This window comes from Ctenocephalides felis, unplaced genomic scaffold, assembly GCF_003426905.1.
Source record: "Ctenocephalides felis isolate EL2017-DRISC unplaced genomic scaffold, ASM342690v1 CF-g0.4_SCAFFOLD_03571, whole genome shotgun sequence".
Taxonomy (NCBI): domain Eukaryota; kingdom Metazoa; phylum Arthropoda; class Insecta; order Siphonaptera; family Pulicidae; genus Ctenocephalides; species Ctenocephalides felis.
This window is the reverse complement of record NW_020539725.1, coordinates 22238827-22264196: the sequence shown is the minus strand read 5'-3', so window position 1 is coordinate 22264196 and position 25370 is coordinate 22238827. Positions and strand designations below refer to the sequence as shown.

The 25370-nt window shown below is 28.4% G+C and overlaps 1 protein-coding gene and 1 non-coding gene across 2 annotated transcripts in view; both read right to left on the bottom strand.

Moving 5' to 3' along the window:
• The window catches only part of LOC113386970 (dual oxidase-like), a 186136-nt gene that overhangs the window by 28930 nt on the left and 131836 nt on the right, over positions 1–25370 (bottom strand). The window contains 9 exon segments of the mRNA XM_026624728.1: positions 2466–2601; positions 3294–3539; positions 4011–4108; positions 4110–4208; positions 6999–7157; positions 7159–7236; positions 7799–7965; positions 12479–12689; positions 20285–20472. Coding sequence (XP_026480513.1) covers positions 2466–2601; positions 3294–3539; positions 4011–4108; positions 4110–4208; positions 6999–7157; positions 7159–7236; positions 7799–7965; positions 12479–12689; positions 20285–20472 — 1382 coding nt within the window.
• Positions 10867–11007, bottom strand: LOC113387084. The gene has a single exon (XR_003368053.1). It is a non-coding gene; the product is annotated as a U4 spliceosomal RNA (small nuclear RNA).

Here is a 25370-nt window from a genome sequence, read left to right as displayed (position 1 = left end):
GTCGAAAGACCAAAAAAGACTTAGATTGAATTATACCATGTTTTCTATAGAAAGTTTATAAAACTTTCAGTTAGATTGTACTGACTAAATATAGACAAACTAATTTGGTTTATTATTTTTATAATACCTCATTGTATATAGCATTCAAACAACACATCCTTATACACTAAATGTATTAATATTTTGACTCTCGAAAAATTGTTTAGAATATACCTTACTTAGCAAAACAACGTTTGCCGGGTTAGCTAGTATATATATATATATATATATATATATTTCAACTGTTTATTGGGGAATTTACAATTGTCAGCCCTAAAGGGACATTCTATACTATATTGACATGTTGGAAAAACAACTCAATAGTTGTTTTCCCATTTGTTATAATATTAACAATATTTTAATTATGATGATATAATCGTAACTATTTACTTAAAAATATTTTTTTATAAATAATAACTAAGTTATTTCATTCTTTATTAGAGAAATTAATGACTTAGATCAAGCGGCGCTTTTTTCTTCAATCTACGTCGGTAGTTCGCTGTTATTTAGGATTTTGCTAGTGAATTTGGGTGACTGATGAGCTTGTTTTTATATTTATGTTCTGTTTTCGTTAGTACATCTTTTACTGCTATGATTTAATAGACAATTTAATAAAACGTTCGACTTAAATACAGTTTTAATAATTTCTGTCGTCAGAAAGATTACACGTGATGAAAAATAGATCAAGTTTAGTTTTCTGCCCGTTGCCAAATTTAATCACACTTGCATATTTTGTTAATCAGCAATTTTATACTTGAACCAATTTACTGTAAGGATTTTCTCATTACGCTTAACTAGGCACTTTTAGCTAGATTAAATTCAATAATAAAACAGGACAGTCTGCTGTGGGCTATGGAGCTATGTAATAACGTGACATTTTTTTATCAACACCGAGACGCCAATTTTTTGTCATGATTACCCGGGATGGGTTGAAGGGTATGCTAAAAATTGTAAATGTGACTTAAAATAACAAATACTAATTGAAGATACAATAGAAATCAGTTCTTTTAATTGAATCGATGGTTTTTTATTTAAATAACTGACTTTTAGTTCAACTATATTATTCAATTACCTATATTCTATATCATACCTTTTTTTTTGCTTCTAAGCCTTGCAAAAAATTAATTAGGTTAGTAAAAATTAGCACTTGCTCTAGGCGGTCAAAAAGTTTCCTTTCATAATTTTTGGTAATTTTCGTAAAATTGAAAATAAAAGTTTGAAATTATTAATATCTGATGTGATGTTTGAAATTAATTATATTGTAATTTATAACGTATTGTTTCATATAAGTATACTTGTGGTTTATACCTATCTTTTTTAAATATGTGATTAGTAGTTGTAATTTTATTATCAAGTGATTGCGAAGATTCAATTTACGCCTATGCTTTTTAAAATGTCTGCACGATCCGAAACAAAAAATCAAAATTTAGGACAAATATTGCTTTCAGAAAAATTCGGGACACAAGATCAAAATCCCTTACTTGCAAACACTATTTAAAACGATCTTCTGGATATCTTATGTAATTTTGTATAATAAAGAGTAATTACAAGTTATCATGCGAAATATGTCTAATTGTGGCAGAAATCCCAACAAGCTGGAAGAAACTATGAACTAAAAACAATTTTTACACTATATTTCATTTCACTCCTTCGCGGAACACATGAACCTATCTCTCAAATACGCCCAAAAATACTTTTCTTGCTGGCTATTAATATATAATATGTGGAACATACTCATATATATTGTTGGTTCAAAAATATTCTCTCAAAACTTACGAGCACGAGTAAAACTTTATGTTTAAGATATGCAGAGTAGAGTTAAAATAAAATAGTTACGATATATAAATACTTCTGCAAAACTTTGATGCATAAGTTTGTGAGTTGAATAAATACAGTATTTTTCAATTTATTCCATTTTTAAATGAAAAACCGTTATTAATAATAGGTAAATAAACTTTTTAAATATACTTTCTATAGTAATTCTAACGTTTAATCATATAACTAAATCATTTATATTTGGTCTCATTACTTAACCTGTTATGTAAATAATTATAAATAAAATAAAATACTTAGATCAACAATTAATAAACTATAGCTGTATCATGTAAAAATATTTTTTATTATAAGCAAGCAAAAATTAATTAAAATTGCAAATACTTTTTGATAGTTCATAATAAAGAAAAAGCAAAATAAGATATATTTAGTAAGTTAAGATATAATGTCCCATACGTAAAAGTTATGCCAATATAATAACATCTAGATAAAAATGAGAAAAATTACATGTGGGAAAAAGGTCCTTTACAATTTTTTCAATTAGTATTGTCGTTTAAATTTACACAACATTAAGCATAGAATAAATTGATTGATAACTGCAATATTTCTAGCATTTTCAAATTTTAGAACAATTATAATTTGCATTCATGTACCTGTGGACAAGGATCTCCTTCCGCAAATCTAAATACATCCTTTTGAATTTCATGTGGCTCAATGGATGTACTATTAACAATGATATCCCACAATGTAATTTTCTTAATGTCTTCTATTTCTTCTTTGGTAAAAATTCTGAAAATATAACGCACAATTAGTAATCGAACATTACACAACCTCCTATATATTTGTTTTGTGTGTTTGCAATTTGTTTGTGTTTATTGCAATTAAAATATTAACATTATTTCGTAATAATCCCTATTAAATTATATTTTTGATGCAAACTTATTATGTATAGCTAATTTTTAAAGGTAGTTTTAAAAATTTTAAATTTACACAATTTACATTTATAGCCACTTGATTTAATAATCTTTAAAACTTGTCTACGACAATATAAACCACTAATCTAAATTTTTAATATATTTAATAATTTATTTGAAGTAATTTTTTTTATAATTGACAATAAAGAAGATTAATTTAATTATTAGATTTTTATTAGATCTCAAAAAATTAAATATAGTTAGAAAGATTGACAATAAATTTATATAGTTTTGCAAATAGATCATAAGAGACCTTTCTCTGTTGTTGACACTTTTTTTTTTTAGTAATGTCAGATATTCATGAACCAATTTTTAAACTTGCTGAAGTATAATAAAGCTTTCAAAAATTATTGTGTCTATAATTCATTACTTAGTAATAAATTATTTTTTATTATTGATAATTCCTAGATAACAAATAAACTTGATTAAAGTTATTTATTGTTTTTTGAATTGCTATAAATATACAATATAGAACAAAATTGATAAAAAAAACTATGAATGTTATACCCATTTTCATTTTCGAACCAGAACCTGTCTGCATCTCGTATTCTTACAAATTGTTCGCGAATGACGGCAGTGAAAAGTTCGCCTGGTTTCCCATCAGATTCCAACATACCGCCAACGTAAACGTCGACGTTGTCAAGACGGTTATTGTAAGCTGCCACCAGGAGTCCTAAAAGCTCAGGTCTCGCTGCAAAAAGCTCAGGATTGATTTCCGTCCAGTCATTCACTTTTGGTAATCGAAAATAGGATCTGAAAATGATTGAGAGCATGAAATAGAAAAATAGTTTGTAGAACATATACTATGGAACGGCAGGGATATTGGGAAACTATGCATACATTATATATAGACAACTAGGAATTTGATTTTATGGATATAAAATTGTACTTGTTAGAGTATTATCGTCATTACTACTTAAAATAATTATTATAGCTGTTATATATAAGATGCAAAATATTTTTCAAATTGAAATTAAATAAACATTCACATATCTCATTATTTATGACTGATCACCTCCAGCATTATTATTGTTATATAGATGAAATTAATTCATTTCCATTTTTTCATTTTGAGTAAAAAAAATCTATCATATTATATCTTTTGGTTTTTGATCATTGTGGTACAGCTCAGAAAACTCATGTTTGTGTTGAGTGAGTATCTATCATAATTTGTATGGATCCACTGAACCCATAGATTAATTCAAGCTTATGACTAGTTACTACCTGGCTGTGTTATAATCTGGTAAACCGTTATCACGACCTCGCATTATATTCAAAGCACCTAGATCTCGTCTTGTAAATTCCATGGGACCAAATAAATTTGTCCCGTACATCAGAACAGAGTAAAGAATCTTCACGTTCGGCAATCTGGGAAGCCATTCCTAAAAGAAGTTCTTCTAGAGGACTTTCTTCCAATACATCCTGTAACATAAATATATTGTCTAATAAGAATTTGATAGATATAACATTATTCTGTCAATATTTTAATATGGTCTATTTTGATTTATAACTAATAGGTAGCTCTGAAGTTATTAAGTTAAACACCGAATCTTTATATTATATAGTTCATATAGTAATATAGTTAAGAATCTTAACTATATGACTAATCAAGTCTTATGTTTTATAACTAATCAACAATTTGTGGCACGTGCACATGAAAGCTGTAAAATAAATAATACAAAATATATTTAACATCCTTATAAAGGTTTTCAACAAAAAAATAAGAAACATTTGCTATAAACCTAAAGGATGTTTTTGACTGGTAAAAGTGAAAATATTTTGCAAGTTGTTGCTAGTAACTTTAGTATTTACCTTCTAGTAAATTAATAAAAAATATTATTTTTTATTAAATCAAATTAACAATTTTAATTAAATTACCCGAATTGAATGAATGCCTTTGACCTTACATTATTAAAAACATGTGAAGTAAGAGTTCAAAATGAAGACAAAATAAATTTAAGGAAAAATATATATATTCACTCGAGTGTAATTTTTGTATAATTTAAAAAAATAAATGATTTGAATCTGAAATTTGCAGCATACTCATAGATATACAAGCATACTTTATTTATAAAAATGTTAAAAATCATTGGTATTATATAAAGCCCAGTGAATCACGGCAAAAATAATAACAATTTTTATTATTCGGAGTTTAATATGAGATTTTTTTAAAATGTAGATTCTAATGAGATCTTCAATAACTGCGTCTACATCTGCCGGACGGACAATACACTCCGCTCGAGGGTTGAGCTTTTGAGTTTTACCCTCAGATGGGGGTAGAAAATAATTCGATAGTAGTTTTCTAAAAATGAATACCTTGCATTGATAATTAAAATTGCAGATTTTAATGTTTTTCGAGAAAATTTTTAGTTTAAAAATGTTTAAGTCTTTTTAAGCATGATCTCAATGATCTCAATGGTTTAAAAAACATTTCACCCGAGTTGGCTGAATGGAGAATTGATCAAATTTTTGGGAAGGCAGGTTCAGTCATTCAAAAGATCAACGAAAAAAGTTAAAAAATGCCATTTGGCGGTCATAAATGATCATTAGACATATGCAAATCAATTAACCAGATATTTTATAGAGATTTTAATAACAATTACAATACTTGTTAACTTCCCGTAGGGTAAATTATTGTAATCGTCCAAAAATTAAAATTGAAAATTTTTGCATTTCTCGACGTTTTGAAGGTTGAACATTTTGGCATACCTCAGAAAAAATGGATGTGTGTGTGTGTGTGTGTGTATGTATGTATGGATACAATTTTTCGTACACGTTTTCAGGCGCACGGATCAACCGTTCTAAATGGTTCAGAAAACATTCGACTCCTATTGATAGGGAGATGTGCTGATTAGTATTTGGCAAAGGCAGGTCCAGCCGTTTCGGAGATATGGAGCAAAGAGTGCAGAAAATAAAAATCAAATTTTTGAGAGATCGCAGCATCCGATTTGAATGATCCAAAAAACATTAAATTCGTATTGACGGGGAGAAGGGGTGATTAGTTTTTGGAAATGGCAGGTCCAGCGGTTTAGGAGATACAGAGCAAAATATGCAAAAAATGGCAGTTTTTGAGAGAACTAAGCGTCCGAATTGAATGATTCAAAGAACACACTGCTTGTTTCAACAAAATAATGATTTAGAAAAAAAAAATTTTTTTAAATTTTTTTTTTATGTCGAAAATAATTCAGATTTTATTTTTAATTCTGACTAAAGTTTCAATATACTTTAAACAAATAATTTCAACTTTACAATTCAGTTTATATATTTCTTATAAATATTAGACAATGTTACAATATTTATAAAAATTTATTTGAAAATATTTAATATTCCTCGAACATTTTGTTACGGTACGGGAAGTCCCAGCAATTTGCCTTAAGGCATGATGCCATACACCCCACTAGTTTTTATTTATATAAGTTCAGTACCAAGATTCACAGTATTTAATGCTTACTTATATAGTTTAAACAAATGCCGTTAGCACACTATAAATATCCGACTTGTGGACCGATTCTGCGCATAACAGAGAAATGTTACGGAATGGCTATGTTACGCTCCGACACCCCATACATTATGCTACTGAATCATACTGAATGCTGTCAAAATATCATGTATTTGCTGTTCATTCCGGCGTTTTAAACATAAACTGCAACGTCACTCGTATCTTACCTAAGAGGAATCAGAAACACACACTTATCTAACATCGTTTTTTTGACATTTGTGCGGCTTTTAGGTTATGTTTTGTATGAGAAAACCTGAGAAATTCGCCTGACTGAACACCAACCGCATAACTTTTGTCTATATTACTATGGAAAATTCTTCATAACATGACCTTATCATAACATTGCGGCAGAATCGGTCCCTTGATTTGGTTTCAAAGTTTTCAAGAAATTTCGGAATTTTCAAAAATTTTGATTATTAAAAATAATTCTTTAAAAAATGTAATTTTTCAATTTGTTTTTAATTTGAAAAAAATATGAATTACGGTGCGGAAAGTTCGTGCAATTTTTCAAAGCAAAATTGGTTAATTTAGCTAAACTAGCTAAACAAAGTTAGTTAGTCAATAATCTTTGCTAAACTAGCTAAGCAACCATTAACAAAAAATCAAGTTCTGTTAGGTATAATTAAAATGATAATAAAACAAGCCAGTCTGTTTAGTTGTAATTAGTTTATAGACTTATAGAATCTAATAATCTCATATTTTCCATTACTTACATTCGAATCCCACCACGTGGCGCAAAGTCTGATGGCCTGATGACCAGCTGCCGTGCGTTTGTAGTTACATTTACCATCTCTTCGGTACATTCCTGGTGGTATCATGGTGTGCCCGAAGCGGAAGGCCGCACTCTGGAATACGTGACTCACACCAGGGATGGACGTCCGGTCGGTAACCCGTGTACTCGGGCAGCTCTTCGCCTAAGAATGCCGGAAGATACTCGTATGCTATGATATTCTGTTGAGAATAAATAAATGTTGGATTATAAAATTATATGCAGTATGGATCTATTGAGAATATCCAGCTAGGAATGAAAGAGGGGATATTCTAGCTTGGTAGAAAACAGATGATTTTTGGTACATTGATTCTTTTTCGACTGCCGTCAACAATAATTAATTAATATGTAAATGAAAATGATTAGAAGTAAATTCATTATTGTTGATTTGTATTTTTATATTAAAATGTGTTTTCAAAAATTTTTGTTATGTATAATTATTATTAGTAGTAGTAGTAGGATGCTACATTTTTCGATCTAAAAATTTTTCTGTAGTACACATTTTTGAATATTTTATTTCACAAAAACCCCTTTATAGTAGAGATTATGAAATTAGTTCGATTCTTTGTCTTGTAGTTTGCTTTCGCACTCAATGAAAAATATAATTCAGCTATATTCTTCACAATTTTGAAATTCAATTTCAAGACTATTTAAACATACATCATCTCTAGTATATTTTTTGCTGACACTTTAGAGACTATACTATAACAACTAATAGAAAGTAATAAATTATTGAATGTTTACCTGTAACGATGCTACAACAATTCTTCTGGCTCTCTGAAAGACTTCTTCATCCGGCCACGTTGGATGTTGACGTTGTACTCGACCAGCAATTACATTGTGCCAACGAAAAAATAATATTCCAAAAGCTAATAGAGCAGGATTTTGATTGGAACGTGGATCTCCAAGTACTATAATAAAAAAAACTACATTTTATAGTTAAGTTCAGATACTTTTGTAAAACATATGCGTATCTTTTGGCAAAATATAAAACAAATTTAGTATGTTGCATTGAGCACTCACATACTTTGTTTTTATAACTTCTCATACTTTTACAATAGTTAATTAAAGAAAGAAAAAAAAAACAAAATTTATCAAGTCAAACATTCAATTCAATTCATTAAAACTTGTAATATTAAACTATAATTTTAGGACTTAGAAGCACGTGCATGTGCAATATAATTAATATACATAATTACAGAAATTTTAAATGTGTTTGAAAACATTCAATTGTAAATCGAAATGCTTAGATTTAATTGAAAGCAAAAACTTTTTTTTTCGAAATAAACATTTAAAAATTTTATCTAAATATCCTAATCTCAATTTCGGTTGATTAAGAAAATTATAACACATTTCAAGAAGTTCATGCAACTTGCCTTAAAGCAAAATACTACTTTCAACTAGGCAAAATGCTACTTTCAATTATAGTGCAGTAAACGAAGAGGAAAAAAGGGTATAACCTCTGAATTTTTTTAATGTGCTCCGAATTGAATGAAATTTTGGAATTAGGTTCATCTTACCCTCAAGTTCAAAAGTGAAAATAATTCGGGTTGCGCCATCACCCCCCAGGGGGATGACACCCCCTCTCAATTGTGTAATTACATGTTTTCAAAATAACGTCGGAAATCGATAGAAGAACTAATTATAAGAAAAAAATGTCTTTTATAGTTTTTCAAAAAAACTAATACTTTTCAAGTTACTGGCCACTAAATATTCATATATTTTTGGTGTTTTTCTTCGTTTTTTCGCAAATATCTCCTAAAATATACATTTTAACGAAAATCATGTTATGAACAAAATAATGTCAATAAAAATCTTAATAAATGGGTATTACATAAAGTGTTCTAGGAAAAATATTAAGCAAGATTTGAAAGAGCAAAGTCGTTTTTTATTTCGTTCAAGATTTAATTGTTGTATTTAAAGCCATCTAGTGTCGAGGTTTTACATTTTATGCATTTCGGTGAAATTGGGTTTTATAGTGCTCAACATAAGCTTTAAAATGAGTGATGTTACAAGTTTTTTGCGTGTAAAATGAGTGAGCTATCAAGCAAATAAGAAGCATATACGAAGTTTTTTTCTTTTAAATCACATAGTTTAATGAGCGCCATTTCCACCAGAATTAAAGTAATTCACATTCCATCTAGAATTCACTTCATTATAGACATCTTAATGGATTCTAGCAGATTCACTACTTTAGTACAAGCTATTTTCAGAAAACTCACGATTTTATAAAAACTTTTTTTTCCAACTTGCGCGGCCGCGCAGTCTTTAAACATTCATAACTCTGTCAATTTTTGTGTGAAAGAAAAATAATAAATAACAAAAACAAGCCAGAAAAATCCCTTTGATTTTTATCTATATGCTTTTATACGTATCTTTTATTTTTTTTGAGATATAATGAAAATAATTTCGATTTTTTAAAAAATTGGAAAAAAAAGTTTTTATAAAATCGTGAGTTTTCTGAACATAGTTTGTACTAAAGTAGTGAATCTGCTAGAATCCATCAACATGTCTATAATGAAGTGAATTCTAGATGGAATGTGAATTACTTTAATTCTGGTGGAAATGGCGCTCATTAAACCATATGATTCAAAAGAAAAAAACTTCGTAAATGCTTCTTATTTGCAGGATAGCTCACTCATTTTACACGCAAAAAACTTGTAACAGCACTTATTTTAAAGCTTATGTTGAGCACTACAAAACCCAATTTCACCGAAATGCATAAAATGTAAATCCTCGACACTAGATGGCTTTAAATACAACAATTAAATCTTGAACGAAATAAAAAACAACTTTGCTCTTTCAAATCTTTCTTAATATTTTTCCTAGAAAACTTTATGTAATACCGATTTATTAAGATTTTTACTGGCATTATTTTGTTCATTACATGATTTTGGTTAAAATGCATATTTTAGGAGATATTTGCAAAAAAACGAAGAAAAACGCCAAAAATATATGAATCTTTAGTGGCCAGTATCTTGAAAAGTATTAGTTTTGTTGAAAAACTATAAAATACATTTTTTTCTTATAATTAGTTCTTCTATCGATTTCCGACGTTATTTTGAAAAAATGTAATTACACAATTGAGAGGGGGTGTCATCCGCCCGGGGGGTGATGGCGCAACCAGAATTGTTTTCACTTTTGAACTTGAGGGTAAGATGAACCTAATTCCAAAATTTCATTCAATTCGGAGCACCGTAAAAAAATTCAGACCTAAAACGCTCCGTTTACTGCACTATTAGTATGATATTGATGTCAATCAACAAACATACAATACAATTCACATTATTTGTAATTTTTTACAAATACTTTATTTATCCTATTTTATTTTATCTTTTATTATATATGATTCTGATCAATATCAATGTACAAACATAATTTACAATACTATAATACAATACAATTTACATTATTTGTAATTTTTATACAAATACCATCAGATTATTAAAAAAAAAATATTTCATTGTAATATTGTAAAATATAAATATTAAAATTGTAACCAATTTTAATACAAATAGCATAGGATTAATAATGAAATTGCAACCAATTTTAATACAAATATCATAGGATTACTGAAAAAAATACATTTCATTGAAATTGAAATCTTTTACAATTTCATTATTTGTATTTTTATAATACAATAAAATGATTTTTTTAAACAATCCCATAATATTTGTATAAATTAATAAAAAATGATAAGTTTTTCGAAACATGTACTCTAATGTTAAAGAAAGAGCATACCCAAATCTAACGTGAAGCACTGTACGTCTGTACGTATATTATAAATAATGATAAAGAGATCTTTTATTGGGGTCCTTTCGGACCCTCCAAAAATTGCCATAGCCCACGGTATTTCACGTGGTCTCGGCGGGGTATTGGTAAAAGTTTTCAACTAGCAATAATCGCACCTCGGATGAACCTCATTGGTTACGATATCGCCACTGCGCAAAGCTGACGAGCGGGGCCAAGACGGGTTCTTATATCCTAATACGAGCAGTATTCTGCGGCGTGCGCTTCGAAACGGAACGTTGAAACTGCTTGAAGGTAGAAACGATGAAGGTTTCGTTCTTTTTTTATTGTTATTATTTTGTACAAATGTACATATTAACATATGAACATTATATATTTAATATATATTTATATAGAAGACGATTCTTTTTATATTAATGTAAAATTAACAAATATTAATATAAGAATATTATATATATTTTTAATATTTTTAAAACCTCCGAAAGGAGAATTAAGTGCGATTTCCTAATTTTCTATTTTTTCAAAGTCATTCTGAATCGAATGAGACCAAATTTGGGAAAAGTATGCGTGTGTGTGTATGTGAGCTGACTTTTTACATTTAATCGACGTTATTGCTCAAAAACGGTTAGACCAATTTCAAAAATTTAAAAGCCTTGAAATTTAAAATTTGAAAGCAAAAATGTTATTTTCGAAATAAGCAGTTGAATATTTTAACTAAGTAACTCAAACTCATTTCTTATTAACTTCCCGTAGGGCATGTTATGGTAATCGCAGAAAAATCGAAAATGAAAATTTTCATATATCTTTACGTTTCAAAACCTTCTGAACATTTTGGCATACCTTTTTGGATGTATGTGTGTATGTGTGTATGTACGTGCGTGTGTGTATGCGTGTGCGGATACAAATTTTCGTCGACGATTTCGGGAACACGAATGAACCGATTTGAATAATTAAGAAAACATTCAATTCGTATTGATTAGGAGACGTGATTAGTTTTTGTCGAAGGTAGGTCTAGACGTTCAGAAGATATGGGGCAAAGAGTGCCAAAACGGTAACTCAGTTTTTAGGGAAACGGAGCGTTCGATTTGAATAATTCAAAAAACATTTTACTTGTATTAACAAGATGAAGAACTGATCAAATTTTCATGAAGGCAGGTCTAGAAGTTTCGGAGATCTAGTAAAAAAAGTATAAAAAAGCCATTTGGCGGTCAAAAATGATCATTAGACATATGCACATCAAATTATCAGATATTTTATAGAGAGTTTAACAATAAGTATAAATTTTGTTTGCATTCCTATGGGTTCCGTACCAATGTTTATTCGTTAGACGGCGACGCGGCGCTTACGCGCTTTCACATTTTGTCTCTATGCAGTTAAAGCAGTACGATTGCTTTGAAAAAAAAAAGTTCAGAATTTCCAAAATATTTCAAAATAAATTTTTCCTCAAAAATTCTTTTTTTTTTCAGAGTAATTTTTTTTCAAAAATGTTAATCTTTTAAAAAAAATATAATTTTTGTTACGGGAAGTTCCAGCGAATTGCCTTAAGACACGATGCCATGCGCCCCACTAGTTGATTTATTTGATTATATATACGTATCGGGTATTAATTCTATCCTGCCTTAATGCAAAATTCTACTTACTACTAGTCATTTTCTGAATTCTCTTATTACTTACGAAATAGTCGTTCAGGACTCAGCATTCTCATGACGTGAGGAACCGGGTTATTAAATAATGGCACCCTCATAGTATTTCGAATCGGCATGGTGCCATGAGACGTCTCTTCGCCAAGCAATGTGCCATTGTGAAAAGAACGCATGGCATTCAACCAGGGCTCACTGCTGCTATATATGAAGCTACCATCTATCCAGGATGTCATCTGATTTATCTGAAATTATATCCATCGATAAAGGCAAATTGTTAAAAATATTTATATTTTTGATAAGCGAAATAATTTGAAATTCGGACTTGTTTTAAAATTCATGAAAATATTTATTATTTATTATTCATTCACCTGTATTTTCAAAATATTTTTTTACAAAATTTTCAAAGTAACCTGAACCCAAAAAACTTAATTAAAAAGATAGCACTAGTGTTATATTACAAATAAAATAACAGTACTTAATATGTTCAGAATTAAAAATCGAAAATAGTGCGTTTCCTATACAAAGCAAACTTCAAGAAAATATTATATATATATTGTTGAGAATTATTATCTATTAAGCAATATCATATGTTATCAGATTCCATATTATAATAAGTTTGTAATTTCATGTTTGTAAGTTCAGTACCAAATCCAACATTAACATAAAACTTTTATAAATCAACCCTTATTCGTACAAGAAGGGTCGAATCAGGTATAACAAATTATTATTGAACGAGAGGATTCTGTTACGATTGAACCGCCAACATCGACACGCTTTTAGCACTCAACTATGTAGGTTATAATTTAAAATAAAATCAATAATTCTTAAAAAAGTTTTAGTGTTTATATATCAGAAGGAATCCAATATATAATATCCCTGAGCAAAATTTACCCTATTGTCTCTGGTTTTTGAAATACATCTTTATTTATATAAAAAATCAAGAATCAGATAGGTAATGCTGATCATTTTGGGCTTGTATTGTTAACTTTTTCGCAGAAATGACTCTAAAATCATATCGTTCTGGCAAATATATATCTCATCACACTGTCAATTTAAGAATAAGTTTTCGTTATTAGTAAATAATCGCTATTGCAAGCAATTTGACAATAGGATATTGTAACAAAATTGATTATTGATGAAAGATTTTTCATTACATTTGATAAGTAAGTTAAAATACAATTTGATTTTATGTAATGTAATGTAATGGAATAAATAAATATATTTTTGTGAATATAAATATGTACATAATATTAGAAATGAACTTGCATAAAATTTTCAAAAAACGAAAAATTATCAGAAAATGGGACATCCAGGGGGCAAACATAATCAATGTCTTATTTTTAATTTCAGAAGGTTTTGATGATATAGTAGCTGCATTATTCAACAAATGCAAAATATGGATTTCATAGGTACATTTTTTACAAGATAACACTGTATATCACCTTGATCTGGCATTTTGACAGAAATATTCGTCAGTAGAATTGGAATAACTATATATTGCACTTATCTCTTGTAATTTTTTTTTATAAACTAATTTTTACTGTTCAAACCTTTGCCAGGGTAATGATCCTTTTTACCCCCAGGTGTAAATATAAAAATCCTGTGAAATTTAACTTAAAATTAACAATTCATCTTCTAAAATAATTGAATAATAAAAATTATATTAAGGGCTCATAAATCGAACAACAGTGTTCACAAACAAAGAACTATCAACAAAAGAAACTTTTGTTGTGGATTTTCAAACATTTTCGATTATCTTCCAATAGCAACTTCTTAAAATTAAGGTGATGGCTTGTTATGCGTCTTTTTCTCTATAATTTCAAATATTGTTGTTGAAAAATTCTAAACTTCACTCGTTTTTGAGATATCAGTAGTGAAACTTTTTACCCGCGAAACTTCAAACCCCACTCTACCATATATATATATATATATATATATATATATATATATATATATTAGGGTGGTCCTTAAAATGGTCATTTTCGAATTTCCTTGCTCCCAGGGGCTCAAATGGTTCCAAATTGATAAAAAACAATTCTCTGAAAGTTTTAGCTCTTAATATTAACTTTTATATAGTGCGCATTTCAATCAAACTTTGTATGGAAATATTACGGAAAAAAATTGAAAATTAAAAAAAAAATTTAGGTACAACTTAGCGACAAATGAATTAAAAGTGAACATTTGTGTCATATTATATTGAAAATTCGACGATCTGCAAAATTTTTGAAAATTTTTTCATGCTATTTCCATACAACACTTTGATTGAATTTCGCCCTATCTAAAAGACAATATTAATAGCTAAAACTTTCAGAGAATTGTTTTTTATCAATTTGGAACCATTTGAGCCCTTAGGAGCAAGGAAATTATATATATATATATATATATATATATATATATACATACATATATATATATATATATATATACATATATTATATTCCAAACATATCGGTTTTTGCTTACAGTGCCATATGCAAAAACATCTTGAGATTAATGAACTTTCCAATTAATTATCGAGTTACAAAAGGTATTTTAATTAATCCCTTTTGAGGCGCAGGTTAATTCTGTTTACCAAATTTTAAAGAATTTCCAATCGCATACATCAAATGTAATTACAGGAGCGAAGAAGAAAGTGAAACAAGGCGCGATATAATTACTCTTCGGAATCGACTATCGATCACGAAGTAAAAAATATGAATTTTAAAATTGGCTTTCGACATGATTTAATTATCCTCTTTTCCTTCGGCCACCTGACATTTCATTATTATTATTATTGGAGCATTGTTTATTGTTGCGATCGTAAGTAACGCAATCAGAATTGAAGCGAAAGCGAACAGATTCAAGTATCATGTAGTATGTGAAGAGAAATCAATGCGAATTCCAAATCGAAATCCAAATCAATCTCCGGACGAGCGAACAATGGAGAATTTATGACACCATAAAAGTATTTAGGAGATTCTAGGCTAGATTGTAACAAACCTTGACGCAATTGATATCAATAGAAAGTTATCGATATGATCTGGATATGTAAAGTAGTATTATTATTTTGTTAAGTGATCTGGATGATAGCAATTTGGTGTTGTAATCAGAGAAGCAACCATGATTCTACTTCAGAAAACTTTAGCTCTATGTATATCTGTATGTCTTCATAAACTATGGTTCCTGATAATTTTTAATTCTAGCCTTCAGAGTGAGAATTGAAGAAACAGAATCCAAATATTTGGAAAATGCTGCTTTACTGAAAATATGAGGACCAAGATAAAATGAAAACTAAACTATCATATTTAAATTATTGAAGAAGAACTTTGATATGTATGTGAGCGAAGCAAGAAAAGCAACCTTTCTCAACGTTTTCTCAAAAAGCTACACGAATTAAAAAACGGAAAAAAAACTTTAAAAATTTTAATTAATTTGACGGACCTAAAAACATTTGCTAGTTTTGCGAGATTATCTTCCGAATTACTTTAGAGTTAATAGAAAATTGTATAGTTATTCATCCACTTTTCGCTCAAAATTCTCAACTGATTCCGAAAATTTTCTTTAGCAAAACCTTTAGCAAGATATTGTTTAAGAATCGTGCTTATTAGTTTTTGGTAAGATCGATAAAGACGTTTCTTCGTAATTAGCTATATTCGACTTTTTTGACGTTGTCGAAACTTTGTACGATTATGAAATAGATATTCCTTACGAATGTCGTAACATATTACGAAGCAAAACAACGAACGACTTTAAAAAGAAGCTTATTTAAAAAATCTATTAATTGAATTCATTGAATAATGAGCCGTGTCAAAAATTTAATATAATACATGACAATTGAATAAGATACATTTACACTCGCCTCAAACAAAGTGCTACTCACAACTTCTTTTTTATTATCTTAGCAAAAACTGATTAAATTAATAATTTTTATGAACTTTTGTTGTAATTACTAATCAACGGTTGACCATTAAGATATATTTTTATTTTTCTAATACGTACTTATGATATATTTTTAATAGGATGTTGTAAAACACTATGTGAGAAGTTCCAAGCGCCAATTAAAAATAATGTATAAAATCTATAGTTAGACCTACACTTCATAAATTTAAAAAACATATAAATTCTTGATAAGGGCATAAATGGCTATTCTTTATATAGTGTTATAACAAAAAATATCAACCAACTGTACAATAGTGAATATTAGAAAATACTATCTATATAACAATCAAATTATTGCATTAGAAGACAAAAAAGTTAAGCAAATGAGCTCGTAGCATCAATGTTCAACGTTTTAAATATTTCATGTTGTTTCTTGTCACCATCCAAATCCATTAAAATCCTCATGTCCCATATCTTATATTATCTTCAAGTATAATTTTATCAAGCTAAGTTGAAAATAATACGTCCAAAAATCTTATCCAGTTCATTTTTTAAGCCAGCTATCGTCTTAAAATCGTCCAATATTCCATCATTGCACTTTTGACGTCCGGGCCAATACGTCGATCCTTCGATAAAACGGATTTGGATTCCGACAATCATTTGTTACTCGTACACATATCGAATGGTAAGAGAGCTAAGAAACATTTTACGAATACTTTCTTATCTTCAGATGACAAAGGTCAGGATGAAATAAACTTTCGATCCATAAAAAAATTGCTTTGAATTTCATTGTCTACAACTAAAAACTATATTGCAATGAATCAAATTTTGCATGAACATTTCATGCATAGATATAATTTTGAGAGTATATTTATCATTTTATCCAATTACTAATTTCATAATTTTGACAAAATTTAAATTTTGTATATATTAACAATAAAAACAATATTTTAAAATTATTTCGTTTATATGATTATAATGTTTTAAATTATAATTGAAGCAGTGCTTTAGATAGAACATATCCAAGAATATAAATATAGAATTTTTGTTTAATATTTGATATATTAATACTATAATAACGTGAAAAATTAGTAAATTTTATTCGATAAAAAATATAATATTTCAAGCAATGAATATTGAACAAGGCATTTACAATTTCATTATGACATATTAAAATTAACCATATGTAATTTTTTGTTAAACAATGTTTTAAACAACAAGTTGTATTGTATTGTAACAAGTATTGTAACAACATTATTGTATAAAGCACTTTGAATCTAAAGTTTATTATCAAATTATTAATTTTTTTTTTTCAAATTTCAATTAAATAATCACTTGTATAGATTATAGATCACATGCAGGATTTTTTCTTAATACATCATTATGAAAAATCTTCTCAATATTGGATTTTTTTTTTTGAGCACATGAAGACTAGATTATTGTTTGTGAAAGTATATAAATAAAAATATTCGTACCGAAAGGTATCAATAAATGTAAATTATCTCAATACACTAGAATTATTAACATCAGTATTTGATTCAAAAATAACTTAGTCGAAAAGGCTCAAGAAGTACGGAAACTTTATAAAGAATATGAGGCATTTAAAGTAATAAAATCTGCATTGGACTCGTTTTACATTACGAGTACCTGCTGAAACTCGAATGACTAAAAAGATTGTAAAGAAAATCAGTTCAAATAAATGACCACTTACGTAACAAGAGAAAGTACAGAGAATATACAAGTTGTAAAAGGGTCTCTTCCTTGAAAAAAAAAATTGGATGTCTCACATAAACACCTGGCCCTATAAAACTAAATTAAAGTTGTTAAATATATTTTAAAATCACCAGCTCTTCAACTTCAATTGGCCCTTTCAGTCCAATAACGAGTGAAAGACGTGTTTCTGCAATAATCGAAATGTACGCAAGTGTTATTGCAAGCTGCCGCACGCACCGTCAATGACTCTGAGTGACATATTGATTGACGTATCTCAATACGAAATGATTAATTTGGTTGTCAATAATATAATATTGGCAATAAACGTACGGTATAACATACAAGACGACCTTAGACATTCATCACACAATAAATTTTCGGGCGCACAAATATATAGTACAGTAATAGAGTGGTAAGTGAATCAATTGTAAAGTAATTACTCATTTGTTGATAATATCTTAGCCAACTTTCGTTATTTGCTTCGGAGTTCTTTCGAGTTCATAATATTTTTTTTCTTTCTTAATCAAATCAATTTAACAAAAAATGATTAATGATGATTGCAATAACATGGAAAGTCGAGCCAAATACAGCATATTTGTTTTGCAAACGAATACCTACACATGTTGTTGGTTTTGGATGAGACTTGATAAAAGACATATCTACCTTCTGAAATCGGTTGTACTTTTTATGTTTTCATAAGTTTTATGTCTAATGCGAGGGAAATTGTTGCAGCCATTTTTTATTTTATAGAGCATTCACTTTTGCCTAATTTTATCCTCTTTTTTATATAATTCAACATTTTTTAATAAAAATTCCCACAAAGCAGCCGTATACCCATGTTTAGGAGTTCAATTTTCGCAGAAACAAAAAATATGAATAAATATAATAAATGATAATTTACAAACTTATTTTGAAAACTTTTATATACAAAATGGTAAAATTCAAACTTCTAATTATTTACTACTTCAATTGATTCGGCATTGAGCCAAAATTTTCGAAAGCCGACAAATATTTTTGATATAATTTTTGTCAGATCTTCGAACAAAATTCAAATTAAGCAACTCAATTTATATTAAAAAATACTTGTTGCATAGCATACTTAATGTTTCAAATAAGTTTAAAGTTTTAATTCATTTAATAAGTTTACAATTAAATAGCGATCATAATAAAATATTGCATCCCGTTTTACAGTTAAAATGTATAGCAAAAAATTGCAAAACCAGTTCTGGACTTTTTATTACAGCATTGATAAAATGCTAATCGGCAAGAAATTTCGTAAGCGGAAAACTAAAATTTCTAACCGAAACAAACTGACCAAAGTGAAGTTAAATATAGGAACAATCCAAACACAATTTTCTTTTTTTGTTACTATATTATTCATTAATAGCAATCAGACATTAATGAGCTATATGAGCTATCGTGATGACTTCTTAATAACGTGGATTTATATATGGCGACTCAGCTGTTGCTCTATATTCTTTTACTATTTTTATATTTCTTTTAGTATAAGAAAATCTAATACTCCATTGGTTGCAATAATGTCAAGAAAAGACTATTTGTACTTGAAAATATATTGCTATCTATATTTTCAAGTGAAAATCGAAGTCAATACGGCTGTTCAAAGCGGGTATTGAATTTGGAACTTCCAATTCCTATTTCTAATGATCTACGGATTTTTTAATGGTAACTCATAGCGTTACTATGATATACTCTATCTATATAATCTACGGATTTTTTAATGGTAACTCATAGCGTTACTATGATATACTCTATCTATATAATCGACATTTTTTTTAATTTTCTTATTTTGTTTGCAGTATAGTTACATAAATCCACAACAATGAAAATATCTATCACAATAACCCTGTAATATTTTTAAGATTAGAAGCAGAAACGATTAGATGATTGGGGAAGAAGCACCCCTTCGATCTAATGCAGTGAAATAATGCAACCTATTGCGGTGACTTCTATCAGGCCATGCACTATATAGAACTCCAGTACTGTTCCTGGAGTTCTAAAGATCAATACTATAAGTTATAGAATTTTTTTCTGTTTGCTATATAAATATATATAATAATAATAATAATAGGCTGTACTGCCCTAAGACAGTTCTGTGAGCTGAGTTAAACTCCAGCTCAATTCAGGGAAGAGTTTTTCCAATTTGCCAGTAGTGTGAGAGTTTTTCCAAGAAAATGGACATCGCGCTGCCCGATGTCAGATATATATATATATATATATATATATATATATTTATTTAATCATTTACCTGTTCTCTAGGCATATTAGGACTCATTCCCGTCCTCCGATCGTAGGCTGCCCGGTGGAAAGGTATGTAGCGATCGCCTCGGCATTCTGGATCATACATTTCGTCGCAGCGATCAATTTCTATCCGGTGCATCTCGATAGGACATCCACTCTCGGATGCCATCACGATTTCAGAAGTCACGACCTGGCCTAATATAATATTATATTATAGTAGTGTCAAAAAAATTGCTTAGAAGTGACAAAGTACACTATTTGATACTGTTATTAATAAAAAAATATAATATTAATAAATAATAAAATTGGCAATATTTTTTTCTTAAATTAAGATACACATTCTTATTAACACTACTAAATTTTGAAAAATCCGAAGTTCTTATGATATTTCTAAATCAGTTAATTTCAATAACTAATATTATTTTGCTAGCACTATAATTAGTTTTGAGTACAATTTTTTATAAGTACGTCACGCCGAATTAGTGTCATTATACTTCTTCTATTAAGGAGCCCGGATTCCTAGCTTGTTACCCGGGTTTATCATAAAGCAATATTTGTCCCGGATTTTAATTTTTTGTCTTGTTTGTTCCGGTTTTTCGAAAATTAATAGTTAAATTAACTACAATTAAGAAAACAAACTAACAGATGCTATTTTTTTCAAATTTATTATGAAAAAAATTGACTAGAACATATAGATTAAAAAATATAAGATATATTATAATATTATAGATAAAGAAGTATTCGAAGTAAGTCGAAGGATAAAGCTCTTACTAAAAGTCAGCAATTTTGATAAAAAAAGATTCATTTAAAAAAACTGTTTTTCATTGTATCCTTGAATAGTATTTGTTATATAAACGACTAACACCCTCCCCCCTTCCCCGACGTCCCGGATTATCATAACTAAAAATTGCCGTCCCGGATTTGATTTAAAAATATATGGACACCTTACTTCTATCTACACCTACAAGATTCAACTTATCCAAGTTTAGTAAAAATAAAAAAAGTAAATCATTGACAACAAAAGTACTACTATCAAAATTACGCCAGCAATTAGTGTATCAATTTATCTTACAATCTAAACTTCCATTGAATTTATTCGAATGATATGATTCAATCATATATGTAATGTTGCACTTACAAAAGTTATTTATTAATTGAAAAATATGTCAAGTCATTTATATCACTTCACCTATCTGTCCAATACCCGACATCCACGACTGTTAAATGTTTAGATTACAAATAATAATTTTAATGTGACACTAAAACTCCTTTATAAGTTGTACAGTTCAAAAGCAGCAAAAAATGATGATTGTATTCATGTCTCAATATAATAGCTTGATTGATAATATATATATATATATATATATATATATATATATATGTATATATATAGGGGAAGTAGGAGCTTGTTGTAACAGGTTTTAAATTAATATGTCCTAAAATCAACAGATTTTATTTTTACTAAATAAGAAAGGGTGGTTGCTGCAATTATTTTCCTACAGATTCAATTAAAAATAATTCCACTACTACTGTTTAGTAATTTTTAATTAATCACTTTCTAAAAAAAAGTGCGATGTTGCAACTTACCCCGTGTTTGGGCATAGTCGTAACATTTATCAGAGCAAGTAGTAACAACATGAAATCGACAATAATTTCTCTGATCATTTATTCTTTACTCATTTTTCATGAAAATTGATTTGTTTCTAAGTAATTCTATTCATACATCAACGCAAACTATAATTAATACAAATAAAATATATAATGTCTTCTGTAATATACATTTTTATCAAAAATCAACGTAAACTACAATCAATATTTTACTTTAAATAAAAGATAGAGTGTCTCCTGTAACATAATTTACATTTGCCACATCTTACAAAATATATATTCCATTAAATTCTCATCACTTGAATCTGTATATAATTTCTGTATGTTACAACTAGCCCCAAGGTTTTGTTGCAACTAACCCCAGGTGTGATTTTTTTTTACATTAATTAAATTAACTAATTCTGCAATTTATCAATCACAAAATTTGTTACACATTATCAAAGAATTTGGAATAAAATAAGATACTGAGAATTTAATATTAGTCGATAATAATAATGCCAACCGCAATTTTGTGATAAATCAATTTGATATTGCATGTCAAAAATGACGGACCTGCACAGTTCTGTTTATTACGTCGACCTGCGGGACTGTAGCTATGATAATATTATGCAGGAAGGTTTACATGCCCAATGGATAAAATTTTTACCTTCCTGTAGGGTAAGTTATAGTAATCGCAATAAAATCGAAAATGAATATTCATATATATCTTCACGTTTCAGAGGTTTCTGAACATTTTGGCATACCTTAGAAAAAATGAATGTTTGCGTGTGTGCGCGCATGTGTGTGTGTGCGGATACAAATTTTCGTCGACGATTTCGTGATCACGGATCAACCGATTCGAATAATTCTAAAAACATTTTACTTGTATTGGCGAAATGAACAATAGGTAAAATTTTTGTAAAGGCAGGTCCAGCGTCTCCGGAGATAGATCAAAAATGACCATTAGACATACATATGTACATGTATAATATCAGATATTTTATAAAGATTATAATAATAAGTACAAATTTTGTGTGCATTTATATGGGTTCCGTACCAATATTTAGGCGCTTTGATATTTCGACTCTAAATCAGCTATGCAGCGAGATTGCTTCAAAAAAGGTTCAAAATTTTCAAAATAAATCAAAATACAAAAAATCAAAATAAAAAAAAAAAATCAAATTTTAAAAAAAGTCAATATTTTTCAACAATTTCAAAATTTCTCAAAAATTAGATTTTTCAAAGTTTTGCAAAGTTTTGAATTCAGTTTTTTGTACGGGAAGTTCCAGCAATTTGCATTAAGGCACGATGCCATGCACCACTAGATTTTATATCGTTTAAGATCCCATTGAAATTCTGTTACTAGTTACCCCTGCTACCAATAGCCCCAAGCTCCTCTATATAAATATATCTCGAACAGAAGACGGAATAAATTAGAAAGTGAAATCATAACAAGACATCATTATTCACGCGGTATTATCTAATAGAAACATCTATGCGAGATCTAAATCACAATTAGTATTCTAGGAGCTCTTTGTCATGCAAATTCAAAAGGAAAAACCTTTCACGTATATGGTGTCTGTAGATTTTTCACTATAATTATTTATTGCACACGAATGCATACCGTTAATAGTTACAAAATAGCATAACGGTAGAACAATAAGATTTTTTCACATGCAGTTATTGACTGTCAGCTTTACATACGATTTAATAGCGAAACTTGAACTATTCACTATTCAGAGACGTGTGGGAATTTTAATATTGTATGATGAAGAACAAATGAGAATTGTTATAAAATTTAATTTTTGCATTTTTTAATTATTTGAATATTTTAACATAAGAGAGAAACCCAAGTGATAAAAATAATTTCAGAAACTACAAGGAGGAAAATGTTTTTTCATTTAGTGAATATAATATAAATCAGAAATTTTTGTTCTAGAGGTATTTTTTATCTCACTTGGGGTATCAAATACCACGAAAAATTACCAGATCACCCAAACAAATATCTAGAAGAATTAAGCGAGGAATCTCCTACTCGAAGATTGAGAAAAAAATGGCCATACGATCTTCAATAAAATGTCAAAACATAAACTTCTCCTTCGGGAAGTTAAAAATAAAAAAAGTAATATCTCACAGGAGATAATATCTTAAATGCATTTACACCCAGAATATTGTATTTAAAAATGTATATTATTTTGATCGGCAATAAATCTACGCAAATAAAAAAACTTGGGGTATCGAAATCGAAAAAAGGTGTATAAAAATTAAATAAAATTTTAGGGATGTACAAATCGAAAAAGTCTAAAATCTGATCATTTATTACATCCTTACTAAAATTCAATTACTATATTAACTAGACTTAATTATTTACTAGAGATTTTTTTCAAATTATTATTTAAGCATACGAATGTTTACCTAGAACATGTTTATTGTAAATTTTACATATGTGAAGGTGCCAAAAACACAAGGGGCAAAAACCTTCCAATATGTGTAAATAATCTACATATTAAATACAATTTAAGATTTAGCAACTTTAAAAGTTGTGACAATAGAAGTTTAACATTTTGTCACGATCCATTTTGGCAAACTTTGATGAATTTTTGAAATTGAACCATGTTTTGCAAAACTAATGAACTTTAGTCCTAAATGAGTTTCATTGAATGACTGAACACATTAATCACCACGATAAGGTCGAAAAAAAATTCACAGGGGCCTTGGTAATTTTATTAGACAATTTAGTTAAAACAGTATCAAAGAAATTTTGGTTTTGAAAATTCCTGGCAAAAACACTTTTTGGGTCACACACATATAACTGACATTAACATATTTTAAAACTTTTTTAGCAAATATAATTTTGAAAAGTTAAAAATATTTAAAGAATACACATCAAACCAATATTCAAACTTTCAGAAAACTTGTAAAAATAATTTTCAAATAAAATATAATAAATAAAAGAAATGTTGAAATATTAAAAACAGTGACTGCTTCAAAAATTCTGTTGGCACTATTTTCTTGTAAATGTTAAATGTCAATTTATTTATTATTTTATTCTTTTACTAATTTTTATAAAAAAAGTTGCGGCGATTTTATTTCGAATGTTATGAACTAGTTATTTAACCAGTCAACTGTAAATGACTAATATAGTTGCCATAAAAAGTGGCAAAATTTTGTATATTAACGAGTATATTTACCATGCGTATACATCAATGACTATTGAATATTTAGATTGCCTTTTTTTAAAAAAAAAAACAAAACGTATTTTTAACTTTCAAGATCTTTCGAATATTTTGAGCTTAGGCCAATAAAACAAAATAGTTGTAATATATTTCAAATCAAAATTGGTACATTGTTCCATAGTAGTCAAGATAGTAATATAATAATAGATAGATAGTAATCAAGTCATTCAAGCTTAAATTATGTAAGAATATCGGAATTTGAGATGCCCAGCTGTGAGTCTGTAAATACTTGTATATTGACACCTTAAAGGTAGGGTGTCAATACCATAT